Raw genomic sequence first — 14,914 nt, forward strand, 5'->3', positions numbered from 1 at the left:
ATTTTCAATGAAGTGAACTCTCGTAGAGTGAAAGGAATAAAATGTAATCGTCCACAACGTTTGTTTGCTTGTTTCTCTATTTTCTCTGAAATTTGCGGGACGAAAAGCTTAAGAATATTTAACGTTGGTGATTCATTAAGACACCGATGATGATTGTTAAATCCGGAAATCGAAGTAGCTTGGCGCGCGAAAAAGCTGGCTTATATACCTTATTTATTTAGCGAAGGAAAAAAGTGAAAGAAAACTATTTATTATACTCATTAGATGCGAACAAGAAAACGATGTAAAAAGGAATTTATCAGTCGTATGTGCTGCTTGTGGGACGATGTTGCAATCGCCGTTTTTTAGAGAATGCCACTCGTTCATTATGTTTTTTGTATACACGACGTCGTCCAATCAATCAGCCAAATTGCCGCGCGATATTTCAAAATGTGCAATATTTTTCTAATCATTTTAATGTCATTTATAACCGAGCAATTCTTTTTTCATGATGGTCGCATCAACGAGTCGATTCGTAATACAACGACGACTCTCACCACTCAAACTATTGTAATTCTCAATTTAGCTTATTTATACCAAGTAAAAAAGTTGCGGTATATAAACCTTGTATAACTTAAGCGAATCAATTATTTATGATAATCATAGGTGAATGATTTATTTGAAGGGAGATTAAATACGCACATAAAGTGATGAATTTGCAGGCGAGAGAGGATCTCGCCGGTGAACGCGATGATCGTGAATTGATAATCCAACGTAGAGAAAACAAGAAGGCAGATGAGAATAAAAAACAATTATATATTATATATACACTTATTTATTATAAGTAAAACAGTATTAATCTTTATCTAACAATATAGACGCGGAGGGAGAGGTGAAATAAAAGAAAGAAAAAACAGTTAGAAGAACGATGAAGAATAACGCGGGGTTGAGGGTGGAATTTATTGATTGATTATTTAAAATTATATCTTACTACGAAGTAAAAATATATTATATTATATTATATTATACATACGAGAGATTAACAAGATAAATTATATGATTAATAGTAGGCTAATGCAGGAGGCAGAATGCGAATTTTTTTCTAGAAGGGATTGCTAGACTGTAGACAATTTTTGCTCATATACTGATGTCATTGATCCAAGTCGTAGATTACAAATTTCGAAGACAAAAGTCAACATTATACTCAGCAAAGTGAAAGTTACCATGGTAGTTCTTTTTTTAAAAAGCATGCGTGACTCTTTGATTCGAAATCGTCTCCGACTTTGATCAAAACGTTTCGCTACAGTCCGGAATGATGAAAGGTCGACGCGAGGAAGTTGAGATCTCAGCATATCAGTGTGTGGCGAATACGTGTTGGAGAGTCGGCGCACACGGAAACGTGAATTTATAATTTCATGTATGCCTTTGTTTTTCACAGTTTTTTCATTTACACGCTCGGCCAAAGAAAAAGAAAAGAAAGAATTTTCGACAAGTCGAGTTTAGAAATTTCGCTGGCTCGACGAATCTTTCCTTCGTCTTTCGGAACGATGCTTTTTCTTCTTCTCAAAAATTACTGTAAGCGTCAGGCGATAAAATGGGGTGAGCATATAAATCAACTCAAGTGCAACCGAACTCGTAATCTTCAGTCGCAGCGAATGATATTGTAATACTGAACGATTAAACCGCGTTAGCGAATACGCACGACTTGTACGCATTAATTTCCACGACTGACCCTTACTGTAATTTTTTAAAAGAAGCCATTTATCGTCTACCAAAGTCCATGACATTATCAGTGCACTATTGACTAAACATACCTGCTTTGTGATTTATCGTTGAGCCAGCGAAACGGAAAGAAAGCGGAGCATATGCGCGTGATCCTACGTGTGATTGCCGAGACAGGAAGGCTGCGTTATAAAGCGGGCAAGCAAAGTAATTTAAAAAATATATAAATAAACGAATAGCGTAGAAAGCAAGCGTAAGCCATGCCATTTATATAATTATCATTATTTTTCATAAAGAGAAAAAAAAATACTTAGACAATTGATGCTGCTGAGAGTTGTTCGTGGAGACATTCTTACATGTGTGGATATCTCTCGCGACGACAGGCATGTACTATTATTATCTATATGATATAGAGAATGAAAAAAAAAACGTTGCGGCAATTATAGATTGCGACGATTATTATTATTATTATTATTATTATTACTATTACTATTATTATTTTTATTATTATTATTATCATTATCATTATCATTGCTAATCATGACTAAACGCGATGACTCTTATTACAAGTAAATTGATAAGGGAGAAAAAAGTAAGAAAATTACTATTTATATTTACGGTTATTATCGAACTAAGTTAAAGAAAATAAAAAAAAAATGATTAACATCATGACAGCGATGTCGTCTCGACGTCAACAGGCTAGATTATAAATGATTAAGACACCGCACCGACGCGAAAGTCCTGAGACATCAAAAGCGTGCAAGTGTAGTTGCGTGTATCTGAAAGTGAACGAGTGTGAAAAAGACAGAATAGACGAATTACTCGCGTTGTACAGGGGAATAAAAAAATAAAAATAAAAACGACTATAAAATATCGATGATTTTTACGGCGGTTTATTTCGTACGACCTATATGGGATATTACAACACATTTACACACACTCATTGAAAGTAAACCGTGTCCAACAAAAAAAAAATATCTACGATGGCTCCGTACGGTGTACACGCTTTTAAACGTACTAAGCAAAGGGAAAAATGAAAAACGCGGCCATTCGATAAAATAGTTTTTGCCATGGCACATAAAAATAGAGAAACTCATAATGAACGACATCATTTGTACTGTAAACGCACGTAACGACTAAACCCGTAGGGATGCGTGAAAACGACGATGTATTTTTCGCGCGAGGTAAAGCGGAGGATAATATATAGAGACGCGGACAAGATTTGTGTGTGTGTGTGTGTGTGAAAGGAGCGAATGGGTGAAAAGAGCGCGTGCAAGCGAGAGAACGGAAGAAAAAAAATAATGAATAAAATAAACCGCCAATTACTTTAACATTGAACAAAAAACAGTACTATTATTTGTATGCCGAATGATCATATGCCATTTTCAGTGTGACGCAATAGAGAAAAAAAATGATGACGTGAACGAGAAAGACGAAAGTGAAGACAGAAAGAGGGGAGTGAATTAAACGAAAATCTAAAAATAAATAAAAAAATAATGACATTAAAAAAATGCCAGAAGTTTCTATACTTTTTACGGAGATTGTTATAGTCTAAGGCGCACACTGATCAAGGCATTCGTTCCTCGGCAAGGCATATAATATAATTATTAATATAAAATTTATAACAGAAATACAATAAATGAAGTTAATAAAAATATGTACACTGTATAATAAACATTATTTCCTATTAATAAAAAAATTGCTATTGTTGTTCTTGCTGTTTTACCCTTACAATTTTCGTTATAATTATTTTTTATGCACTAGTCTTACAAATGAATATCATTTGTATTTTTGTTAAACTTTACTTTCTGACAATATATTAATTTTTAGAAATTCATTGGTTTATTTTCACATATTTTGAAAGTAGATTTAATTGCCACTTTTCAAGTTCAATTTCAATAAAGTAATTATTTGAAACATTTCTTTTATTTGTTCGAAAGATTGGTTATACAAGACATTGAGTTTTAAGATTCCAAATATTAAAAATATTTCTTTATTAATCTATTATACTTCGAAATTTCAAAGATCAACTGAAATCTAACCCAGCTTTACCGACCACAACACTATGAACTTTCTACATTACCTCACCGTGTATCCTGATATGGTTGAAATCGTTATTCTCTCTTGCGGATAATAAGTGCATACAGAAAATATAGTTATATAGGCATACAGTTTATTACTAAGACGTTTGGATTGTTATCGTATGTTTATATATGAAATCTTGGCGACATTTAAAAATGGACGACGTTGCTGTCAACTTCAACCTAAGTACCTGACCCTTCGTTCTTTTGTATAAAACATCAAGCGATTCTTTACCATTAGATCAGGTGTTCACTTGGGATGTGACGAGGAATCGCTAAGTATGTTGTTTGCCTTCGTAAAATCCTTTTGTGCGCTGTTCTCTCTGTTGTTACGACTACAAGATTGCCTTGGACACGCTGTGTACTATTGACACATCAATGTGTTTAACTTTTTTATTAGAGCTAGTGATTCATATCAATCGCTATTTTAATTTAACCCTTATAGCAGTTCTTAAAAAATATCTCTTTGCAGCTAAAATAAGGAAAAATCCATCTCTAAATTGTGAACTGACTGCTAATTATCATGTCACCGGGGATCAATGATCACCCATACAACACTGGTACGCTACCAAAAAGTAACAGACGCAGTGATAGAAATAGACAAATTGTTGACAATACAGTGAATAACCAAGAGAATAACTGGATTACTAATGACAGGGGACATTATCGAGCACCTCCAACACTATCACAACATGCAAACAACTTGGTAAGTCATCTATAAATCTCAAATCTTATGACACAGATTAATTCATGTCCAGCTCAATAATCGCTTAACCATACTTTCCAAAATTTCTGCGAATATTTAAATTTGGACCTTGACAGATTTGTAACATGTCTTGTATGATAACATTTCTTAATACTAGCGTTTGTTATTCACAAAACTTGGTTTTTTTGTTCAGTTTTACTTATCAAATTCATTTATAAAATTTTGTTACCGATCAGAAAGATTATAAATACATAGCTCTAAATTACTATTAAATATAATAGCTTGATTGAATTTAGTTTTCAAGCATTTATAAAATTAAAAAAAAAACAATTATAACATAGCATCTATTCTATATGTTACAAAATTTTCTAATTTTCAATTTCAACAATAGGAATCCGAAAATACACAATTTCGTGATTCAATGATATTTTATTCAAATGAACAGTTCATTAACTATAAAGATACTGAACTCATATTTTCAATCACATACCGAAAAAGTTACGTTATAAAATTTCTACATAAAAAAGACTCAACCATCCACTAAAAAGAAGCATAAAAAAATCACTCTACACACGTAATTAAAACGAACCGTATACTACCAAAGCTCCTCTAATAATAAACCAATGAATAAACGAGCGTCTGCACACCTCCAAACTAACTTGAAGCACGGCGCACCGAAGCTTCTATTCTAAAATTATACTTGGCTACGAGAATAAAATTCGTACGCGCGCGTGTGTATGTGTGTGTGTGTGACGTATCACACGATTAGTCTCAGGTCGACTGGCATCTAGTGTACCAGACTGCGCCGCCACCACCAACATCGTCCGCAAGGAGTGGCAAAAACAGTAACACTAGGTCGACTTACCCACCGCCGGCCCCTGCTTCTTCCACTGGATCGTTGGATTTCAGAGATTTCGGTGAGGATTATTTTCTTCGCGTTTTCGCAGATGCGTTTGTGTAGATGGACAAGGAATATTGCTTTACGTTTTCTTCAATAACTTGAATTTTCCAACGATCGATTTCATTTCATGCAAAAGTGAACAATGTTCATCTCATTTTCAAGAGAATTTAGATAGTAACTAGGAAATAAAATTAAAAATTTTCAGTAAGAGCTTTCGCTAGCTAAAGTATTCGCAGTCTCAAAGCGCTGTTGACTAAATTCGCTGTTCACGCTATTAAATTAATCTCAAGTATCCAGTATCAACAATCAAAAGCAATAAACATAATTAATTTTTTAAATCTTCTCATATTAATTTTTTTTCGAAATTTTCCGCAGGACCCTACAACAATCACAATCGATATCCAAATCTTTATTCTCAACCCGAGAATATCATACCCTGGTTGAAAATGACATCTCCACATCAACCACCACCAAATTTCGCGGAGAAACCTACCAACACGGATAAAATGGTATAATCGCAGGACGTTTTTACGAGACATGCATCGATTGCGCGCTATAGTTGTTATTCTCGACTGATTACTGAACGCATTTAGAAATGAATAAACACATAGCTGACCGATATAACTTCATTTCATTCACTCAACGAACTTGTTGCTAATAGATGCTCTAGTTTCAATAATAACTATATGTTGAAAATGTTACTAGTTAATGTAATTTAACACTTGTTTTAACTGAAAATTTCCATTATTCATGCCGATTTATTTATTTTATTAATTTTAGCCTGAAAGATATCAAGTGGAAGGACGGTTAAATCAAATCAGAGAATACATAAAAGTAACTACGTCAATGATGGATTCGCTTAGTCGATCAGCTGATCCTGTAAGTATCACCTCAACAATTTGCGTCAAGTTCCAATTCCGCTAATAACAAATAATTTTATTCGAACACAAATGTGTGATATAGCGAGCGCAAGCCCAATATGAAAAACTAAATAAAATGGTGGAGGATCTTTATGATAGCGAACGAAAACTTGGAAAGCTTCTGGAGGAGAGTCAAAAATATTGGGGACCTAATGAGGTTATCGAGGCATTTACAACTTTTTTGTGCATGATGGAATTGCTTTTCGATTAACTTTTTTAACATTTGAATGGAACAACAATTTGAATTTCATTGTGCTTGGCAAAATCACAATCAACTGTTCATTGGAGTTGTAGCTGACTTAAAAAATGTTTTGTTAAGTGAACGAAGTAATATTAAAATTTTTTTTTTAATATTTGAAATTATTAACTAGTTTTACTGATTAGCAATCTATAATATGAAAATGCAATAATAATATCCTCAACATCTGTAGGCTTGAAAATGATCTTATGTGTTATAATAATCAAACCGGAGCCTGACAATTTTCTACCATATACTTAATTCCTTACTATTTCCGCTTTCTCGCATATCAGTGAAAAACAATCATATTTTTACAGAACGGCGAGATGGTCTATGACGAAGGCCGCGAGCAAGAACTTCGGAAGAAGATCGACGAGTCTCAACGTAAACTCATCCAGTTACAGGAGCATCAGGCTCATCTTGTTGCAATGCAAATGAGAGTTCGCGAGCGTCTGAATGAAGCACGCCATGCTCAACAGACACTGCTAGCGTCAGAGTCCGAGGAACGCGAGGAAGAAGAGGAAATCGACCCTGAAGAAAGAAACGGTATAATCAATGGACAGGTGACTCAGGGTAATGTAGATCAACTAGAGCGCGAGACGGAAGCGTTGAGAGGCAAACTACAACAGCTTGAAAACAAGAAAAAGCAGATGGATCATTTGGTACATGAGCTTCAAGACATTGAACTTGGAAGCTTTGTAAGTAAATCATATCAAGCCCTCTGTATTCTCGACTTTCATTTTGTGCAAATTCGAAAAACTAATGATTAATCATAAATCTACTTCCTCAATCTTCTTTTATTCATTTCAGAGATCGGAAAGCTCCAAACTTGTACCAGCTCAACAACGTGACCGTGTTTCCGAACTAGAAGCAATGAAAGCTCAACTTCAACATCTTAAAACGTTGATGAATGAAGCCACTCGTGTACAAGAAAATAGTGATGTCCAACCATCGGAATTTGATCACGAAGAAAACAATGCTGTAGCTGCAGCATCCAATGAAGTTTACCCTACCGAGGAGAATGGTCATGAGATCGTTTCTGAGGACAAATCGAGACCTACTGTTGAGCAAATTCAGGCTGTCACGAACGAATTAAAAGAACAGCAACAATTACTGCTTGCTGCTAGAGCTGAGCTTGTGAGGTTGAAGCAACAACCATCAATTGTTAGCTCTTCTCCACCAGCGGAGAAGAAACTAAGTAATAATAATGCAAGATGTACACAGAATAATCAACGGCAGTTTGAAGAGCTTAACAGAAAGGTCAGTTAAGTTTGATTTGCAGAGAGAGATAGAATAGTCAATTTATTTTGTTTGCATTTTTTAGGAATCGTACCCAAGTTTGCTTGTTAATCACAATACAGCGTCGGATGGTTGGAGTAATCGTAGAGAATGCAATTCGCTACCTAATAGTCAGGCAAGCACTGCTAACCTTTGGGCTCCATCATCCAACAGCAGTAAGTTCTACACATTGAAAAAATATTCATATCAATTACACGCAACTATTAATTTGATACAATTGTTTAGTGAATGGACCTCACGAACACAATGTAGATACCATGTCGGCGCAAGAGACTTTATTGGAAATCGGATCTCAACCTCCACTCGATAATGGAAATAATTTTTGGGGTATGCCACCCCTGATCACTAATCAACTACCTCAAAGTATGTACTTTAATTGAAGTAGTAGAAAAAGCTTCGTAGAAATAGTAAAATAAAATTAATTCTCTAATAGGTGCAACAGTAGGCTCAGCTGAATATTATAGACAGCTTTTACTTGGATCTCAAGCTCAACAGTTGCAAATGCTAACCACAACTTTGCAGCAGTGTTGTCAACTTCTCTGGTCTCAACAACGGGAAATGCAGTCTATGAGAGCTGCCATAAATCAGCTTCAGGTTAATATAATTAATTAATTAATAAGAATTAATAATAAGACATAATAAAATTTACTATAATATCGTATTATAAAGCTTTATCATTTGAAAGTAAGTTTTGTTTACATCACAAATACTTTATGTTCAGGCTCAATTGCGATATTCGCAATCACGAACCAGTAACAACCTCGAGTTGCATGAAGAGCATCATTCAAATCTCGTTCGCCCAGCAACGCAGCAACATTTTAGTTCAATCGAAGCCGTCACTTTGCCACCAAGTTCATCTTTACCGAATCTCATGTCGTTACCAGGTGCATCACCTGCACCACCACCAGCTATTTCAATAATGTCGAATTGTCAACAACAGCAGCAACAGTTGAATAATCAAGTGCCACCAGGAAATCGAGCAAACAACTACTGGGATAATTTCAGAAGGTAATTTATCGTACAAATTGTCAAAAAAGGACATGCCAATTAATTTCGTGTATTCCTTTTTATAAAGAGAAAGTTAAGATCTGGCTCTTTTAATCGTCGATAGGCATTTAGGCGAATTTCGTTTTGTATATTGCATGTTACGAAAGAATTGAAGAAAAAATTGTTAGGCGGCTGATAGTAAATACATGACTATTCTATAAAAATTTATGAAATTATTATATGATTGACCGTAGAACATAGAGTTCCAAAAAATTACGACAAAAGAGTATATAAGGAGTTGAAGCATACCATAGTTCAATATCTTTTATTTTTTCTTGCATTTCCGCTTCTTTAGTGATGTAAACTTTACACAAACGTTAGTCATTTTATGTATCCTGCTTAAATTTTTTTCGAATGGAAAACAATAAATTTGATCAATAGCTTGATGATTTTAAATTATTTAGTTTATTATTCTGTCCTTGGTTCCTTGTCATTTTACGAATAATAATACAGGTGGTAGGTAAAACGAACATGCGGTACGTAAACAATTTCTTCTATTTAATTTTTTATTCTTTACGCTTATCGACTAATTGGCGTGTTTCTATTAATTACTAATGCGTGCAGGTTTTCGTAGTTTGGCAAAGAAATTTTTTCACATATTAACACGATACGAACATGCTGTACGACGAAACATGTCTATTGTGCTTTTACAATTGTTTTTACTAATATTATAAGAAAAAAGTGAAATTGCTTATTGTTTATGTTTTATATTATAGTTACTCAAGGCAAAACTTACTCTCTGGTACTTCAAAAACTGCAATCGACGGCGCAACAGCTCATGTGATTTCTTCCACAACAGTTAGCCATCCACCTTTGTAAGTTTATCTTGAATAAATTTGTTCAATTCCTGTATTTCTCTATTTTTTTAATCTTTTTTCTCAATAGAAACAATAAACGCAATCGGCAGCAAACACTAGAGAACTTACCATCTCAGCCATCTGAAGTGCACTATACTTTGAATTTGCAACCTCAACAAGATCGAGAATCCACAGCTTCAGCACCGAGAAACAACATTATACTTACCAGTGAACAGCAGTCACAACAGCCTGAAAATATTGGCGCAGAAGCAAGTGGTACCTTGCGTTCTGAAGAAAGAACTGATGATGAATCGTATACAAGGTTCGAATACTTTGAATTTATTTTTATTCGACATTATCATTTCAACCACATTTTCTTTTAGAATTGCGAAAACGATAAGCGAAAGAGAAGATTTGAGACTCATTTTAATGCATTTCCTTAAGGTTTTGGAAAGTGGAAAAGTAAGCATTTATCATAAATTAATATATTTTTTGTTAAACTTTAAATAAGTTTCTCATATTTTTTAAAATTTTTTACAGCAAAACGTCAGTCCTTTGCCATCATCGAATATGAGTAATAGCTCAGACTCAAGCGATGACGAATCAGATGCTGGGCCTTCAGGAAATTCAGCAGTACCGATTGAAAATATTCATAATCAGAATCGGCGTCCTACCGTAATCGTAGATCCACAATTAGAATCCACTTCCAGTCATTCAAATGATGTACAGGTAAGTCAAGCTCATCTCATTTACGTCATCTTCCATCTACATACTAAATCACAAAAGTATCACATCATTTTACAGGAATCACTTATATCTGAAAATGCTGTCTCCTTGCCATCGATATCATCGACAATCGGAACTGTAGGCATGGTCGAGTCTAATGAGCTTAACACCGAGTCTTTGAATAATGAACCTGTTAACAGCGTTTATATGAGTGATGGGAATGATATAACATCTGGTGTTACCGTCGAGTATTCATCCATCCCTTCTGACATATCTAGGATATGTCAATTGGTTGACGTGAATGTTGAAGATGAAGATGAGCGTGTTGAGTTTGTGATGCTCGATCGCGGATCACAAACTGTTGTTGGAGGCATGATGGATGATCTGCAAAAATAGTTTTGTTGAATCGTCGACAGACCATGGCAGTTTTTTATCTTACGATCGACTGTCATTTTTCCTGATGCACATATACTTAATGGTTTTCATATTATTATTATTATTTTCTTATGTTGAGAAAACGTGAGGGTTATTACCGATTGTCAGTATATTTGATTTTTAAGTTATTAATATTTTATTGAAAAGTTAATTAATTAACATTAAACTTACAAGATTTTTTATTTATATTTTTTATTTTGCTTAAAAATGTTTACTCGTTTTTCTAAGACATAATTCTATTTGAATGTCACTGATAACTTAGTTTTCTTTCTTTAAGCTATCAAATAATTTTAATTCGATTAGTAAATTCTTGTGTTGTCTATAGCAAACTTCTAAATAAGCTATTTTCTATCAAATCACTATATTAAAATGTAAAATCTAAAAGACTGTGTAGAGATAAATAAAGTACTACATATATAAATGACAAGAATATATTGTTTATGTACAAAAGTAAATATTTATTATCAATGTATTATTATGTTTAAAAATGTTATTACAATCACTAGCCTATTTTTATAAAGGCGTAACATTTAATACGCGATGATTTAATATTCATAATATAAATATGAAAATTATTCCACAATGAAAACTAACTAATTATTATTATTATTATTACCATAAATCACTAGAGTAATGTCAACTCTGCAACAAAGAAAACCATTTTGTTGTTAACAAAATCACTTGTTTCAACATCAATGTAAAGTTGCGAGTTTACTTTACAAAATTGTCTACTTATACTAGCTTAAGAAGTATCTTTGTTACACTCGTATGCAATAAGAAAACCACTGTTAATGGCTGGCAGTTTTAGAACTCAGCTTCCTCGTTGTAGCCACTTTGGCTCATATGATGATAAGAAGAGCAACCATGGGTCAATAGTAGCATATCTTCCAATTCTTGGCACCTAGTATCCCTGCTTATTGATGTTACTGGTTGAATTTTGAATTTACCCATTATTGTTGATTCCTCATACAGCATATCGGAGTCAGCTGCTGGACTTAGGCATAGTAACGGTTCATGGTACACCTGGGCCAATCTGCGCTCTTCGGACAAGATACAGTCTCCTGCACCATGGAAAACATGTTTGTTACCATTGTTTCTGGAAATAAATTTACTTGTCTTATTGATTGTGGCTTTGGGTATCTTTTTCTGAACAATTAAAACTTGCTGAATGTTAATGTAAAACACAGAATGTCTAATAATAAAGTTCATGCAGTTAACAAGTTTATCACATTGATTTCTTTGAAAGGATTCTTGACAACAAAACAAAAAAAAAGATTTTTTAGGAGGTTATTAGGTTATCACTCAACTGTATAACGTGAACTTTTGAAGATATATAAATTATATTTTAGCGAAGGAAATGTAGCTTTAGGATATAGACATCCGAATTTTCAAGTATTTTTCAAAGACAGCTGGCATTTCTGTGAAATTTTCTTAACAATTTCTAAATCGTCTTAGTGTATAATTGCAAACATACATGTATCAGAATTTGTTCATTGTAAATTAAAATATTTAATGAATTGTTTGAAAAACATGTCTCAGGAAATTTTCACTCGCGTATTCAAATAAAATAATAAACTAAAATAGTAGACCAATGAGGAGTCACGTAAGTGAAAACGTAATTTTTCATTTAATTCTAGCTTAACATTTTTATTGCGACATTGACACTATTATTGAAGTAAAGCCACACAAATCGTAACAACAGCAAAGCGAAGCGAAGGACTTTACAGTGTGTGTATACCCCCTTTGAATAATTGACGCTCCTCACGGCTTAGTTATGCTTTGTTTACGTACGGTATGAAACGAGAGAGAGAGAGAGAGAAAGAGAGATAAAATACGGTCAGTGGCACGTGCACGTGACTCTTACGCGTCCCAATCCAATTTCCCGCGACACGGCACAGGGGAAGCGTGCGTTTGCATCACTTGAGCTCATTAGACAATTATATGATGAGGGATTTGTTTTTAATCCATACACTTTTTGTGCAAATGTCTATTGTAATTATTATTTATAATTACAATCAAAGAACTGACCTGCACCAATGTCAATGAAAACAAAGGAATAAATATTCATAAGCGTTTTTTTACGCCAAGGTTGTTCAAAAAAGTTGAAACAAAAACTCCAAAAAATACTATTACCGATATGGATTCTTTTTTTACGATTACGTAACTAATTTGTAAAGTCAGGATTCGGGCATTATACTAAAGGTAGTTGAAAAAAGTAATTTTCGCCATTTATTCCTAGAAAACGAAAAATCAAGTGCATCTAAAAACTTTCCATACATTATAAAATAAAAGAAAATCTCTTAATGATTCGAGAGCGTTTCGCTTGCCCGCGGGAAAATTTGGCAGCTTACATCGCTAACTGGAGCACGAAGTTGCAAGTTATATACACTAATAATATATTTCCCAGCCACACACCAATAAGCACAAGAAATATTCTGCAGTTAAAAAAAACTATGTCGTCTGTTTTACTCACCAGTGCGAAATTTCTTGAAACGTGGCATGTAATTAGCAACCTCATCCTTGTCAAAGACGCGTTTCCTGCCTTGGGACCGTCGCCAGTGATCCTCTTCCACACTCATGAAAAATTCGTGTGTCTGCTGTTTCTGCTGCACAATGTTGTTGCTGTTATTTTGCACTCTGGCCAAGCAACTCTCGTTATCGACATCCATTCCAATGTCATTGTTGATCAACGTTTGTGGCTGCGATTGCTGTTGCTGTTGAGTATTGATAGGAAGATAGCCGTAATAAGCGTTGCACGATACAAACGGTTGTACGTTGTTTACTTGCGCCGCCATCTTCACCGGCAATTTGAGGTTATATTTATATGTAGTGTGATGTGTGTATGTGTGTATGTGTGAAACGTTTTGTTGTATGTATGTATGTACCCTCGTTATAGGTATACACGTGTATGCGAGCGTGGCCCGTTTTTTTCCGTTGCACTCTCGCGGGATACTAGCTGCAGATCAATGTGCAACTCACGAAGAGAGTTACGTGATTTGATTTCGCTCTCGTGCAGAAAAACACTCCCGCGGTTTTCTTGAAACACTTTTTTGCTGATTAGTGACGTAAACCTTAACTTCTGATATATGTACAACTGATGTGCACGTGTGTACAATGTTTTATGTACTCGACAATATAACAACTGATTGTCGTCTCTTGTTCGTAACAAAAAACTATGTACCGATATACGTTGACGCTGAACCGAGATCGAGAAATTTATCTGAAAAAAGAATGAGGTGAATGCACGTAACGGCTTCGCGTAAGCGGAGAAGGAGAGAAGGTTCGTAAACAGCGTAGCGAAGTCGAGCGCAATCGGTACGAAAGTGAAATGAAAGTGCGCGCCGCCGGTCGCACTAAAGCGAGGGAAAAATCCTCGGCGGGGGTGTCTGTATGTGTATACGCGCGCGGCTTTGTTTCATGTGAATTGAAGTGGGGATAAAGATGTGCGCGCGCAGTTAGAAAAATTCACCGCAAAATTTTGACTTTTTACCGTCATAGTCAAAGTAGAATAATTAGAAAATACACGCCTAGTTGTTAAAAAAATCTTACTTATAATTTTTGTTTATATCTAACTATGAAGAATGTGTAATGTTTTACAAATAAGTGAGTTTTCTTGTACTGCACTAAAAATTATTTTTACTTTTCAGTTTACTTTCTATATTGACAAAAAATATTTATTGTCATAATATAGTGTTCAAAATATACTATTGAAGTGTTTGGAAAAGAAGAAAAAACAATATGAGCTTCAAAAAGAAACCACGTTCAAAGATAAATTCTGATAAATTCTTAACCCACTTTTACATAATCTCCAATAATAGCAAATTTAATTCTTTTCCTTAAACTGCTTGAAAACACGCATCCACATAAAGTACAAACAGAATGTCAGTCAGTAACCCTCGTCCTGATGTGATGTGAAGTTCGATCCAATGTTACAATATCAATTTCACGCACCGTCCTACGCATTCCCTCGAGTAATCAAAGTGCAGGCGTACCAAGAACATTGAAGTTGATCGTCTGCTTCGCTTAAATTTCCACAATGACGTAACGTTCCCAAAAAAACGAC

The 14,914-nt window shown here is 34.5% G+C and overlaps 2 protein-coding genes across 5 annotated transcripts; one reads left to right on the plus strand and one right to left on the minus strand.

The window, feature by feature from the left end:
- Nucleotides 1-3,907: 3,907 nt before the first annotated feature.
- LOC131672904 (uncharacterized) lies at nucleotides 3,908-11,196 on the plus strand. 2 transcript variants are annotated; one of them, XM_058950436.1, is made up of 17 exons: nucleotides 3,908-4,061; nucleotides 4,255-4,488; nucleotides 5,258-5,405; nucleotides 5,765-5,898; nucleotides 6,170-6,268; nucleotides 6,353-6,466; nucleotides 6,865-7,245; nucleotides 7,358-7,807; nucleotides 7,872-8,001; nucleotides 8,072-8,209; nucleotides 8,280-8,440; nucleotides 8,568-8,854; nucleotides 9,610-9,708; nucleotides 9,779-10,012; nucleotides 10,074-10,152; nucleotides 10,231-10,419; nucleotides 10,495-11,196. In XM_058950436.1, exons 2-17 carry the CDS (start codon nucleotides 4,306-4,308, stop codon nucleotides 10,810-10,812), a joined length of 3,144 nt encoding a protein of 1,047 aa, XP_058806419.1. In that variant the 5' UTR covers nucleotides 3,908-4,061; nucleotides 4,255-4,305; the 3' UTR covers nucleotides 10,813-11,196. The 2 variants fall into 2 exon arrangements, with proteins under 2 accessions (XP_058806419.1, XP_058806420.1); XM_058950437.1 differs by lacking the exon at nucleotides 6,353-6,466.
- On the minus strand, nucleotides 10,666-14,169 carry LOC131672905 (uncharacterized). Of its 3 annotated transcripts, none has more exons than XM_058950440.1 (3): nucleotides 13,325-14,169; nucleotides 11,799-11,947; nucleotides 10,666-10,800 (listed from the first exon to the last, which is right to left on the minus strand). In XM_058950440.1, exons 1-2 carry the CDS (start codon nucleotides 13,644-13,646, stop codon nucleotides 11,847-11,849), a joined length of 423 nt encoding a protein of 140 aa, XP_058806423.1. In that variant the 5' UTR covers nucleotides 13,647-14,169; the 3' UTR covers nucleotides 10,666-10,800; nucleotides 11,799-11,846. The 3 variants fall into 3 exon arrangements, with proteins under 3 accessions (XP_058806423.1, XP_058806422.1, XP_058806421.1); XM_058950439.1 differs by lacking the exon at nucleotides 10,666-10,800 and having other exon boundaries at nucleotides 11,282-11,912; nucleotides 13,325-13,646; nucleotides 13,737-14,169; XM_058950438.1 differs by lacking the exon at nucleotides 10,666-10,800 and having other exon boundaries at nucleotides 11,282-11,912.
- Between the last annotated feature and the right edge of the window lie 745 nt (nucleotides 14,170-14,914).

This window comes from Phymastichus coffea, unplaced genomic scaffold, assembly GCF_024137745.1.
Source record: "Phymastichus coffea isolate CEN01 unplaced genomic scaffold, Cenicafe_Pcof_1.1 PCOF00162, whole genome shotgun sequence".
Taxonomy (NCBI): domain Eukaryota; kingdom Metazoa; phylum Arthropoda; class Insecta; order Hymenoptera; family Eulophidae; genus Phymastichus; species Phymastichus coffea.

Coding starts and splice junctions, on each gene's coding strand:
- LOC131672904 (XM_058950436.1), top strand. CDS start 4,306: ATGTCACCGGGGATCAATGATCACCCATACAACACTGGTACGCTACCA. Junction 8,002..8,071: donor GGCTCCATCATCCAACAGCA/GTAAGTTCTACA, acceptor ACAATTGTTTAG/TGAATGGACCTCACGAACAC. Junction 10,013..10,073: donor GATGATGAATCGTATACAAG/GTTCGAATACTT, acceptor ATTTTCTTTTAG/AATTGCGAAAACGATAAGCG.
- LOC131672905 (XM_058950439.1), bottom strand. CDS start 13,646: ATGGCGGCGCAAGTAAACAACGTACAACCGTTTGTATCGTGCAACGCT. Junction 11,913..13,324: donor TTTCAAGAAATTTCGCACTG/GTGAGTAAAACA, acceptor TCCATGGTGCAG/GAGACTGTATCTTGTCCGAA.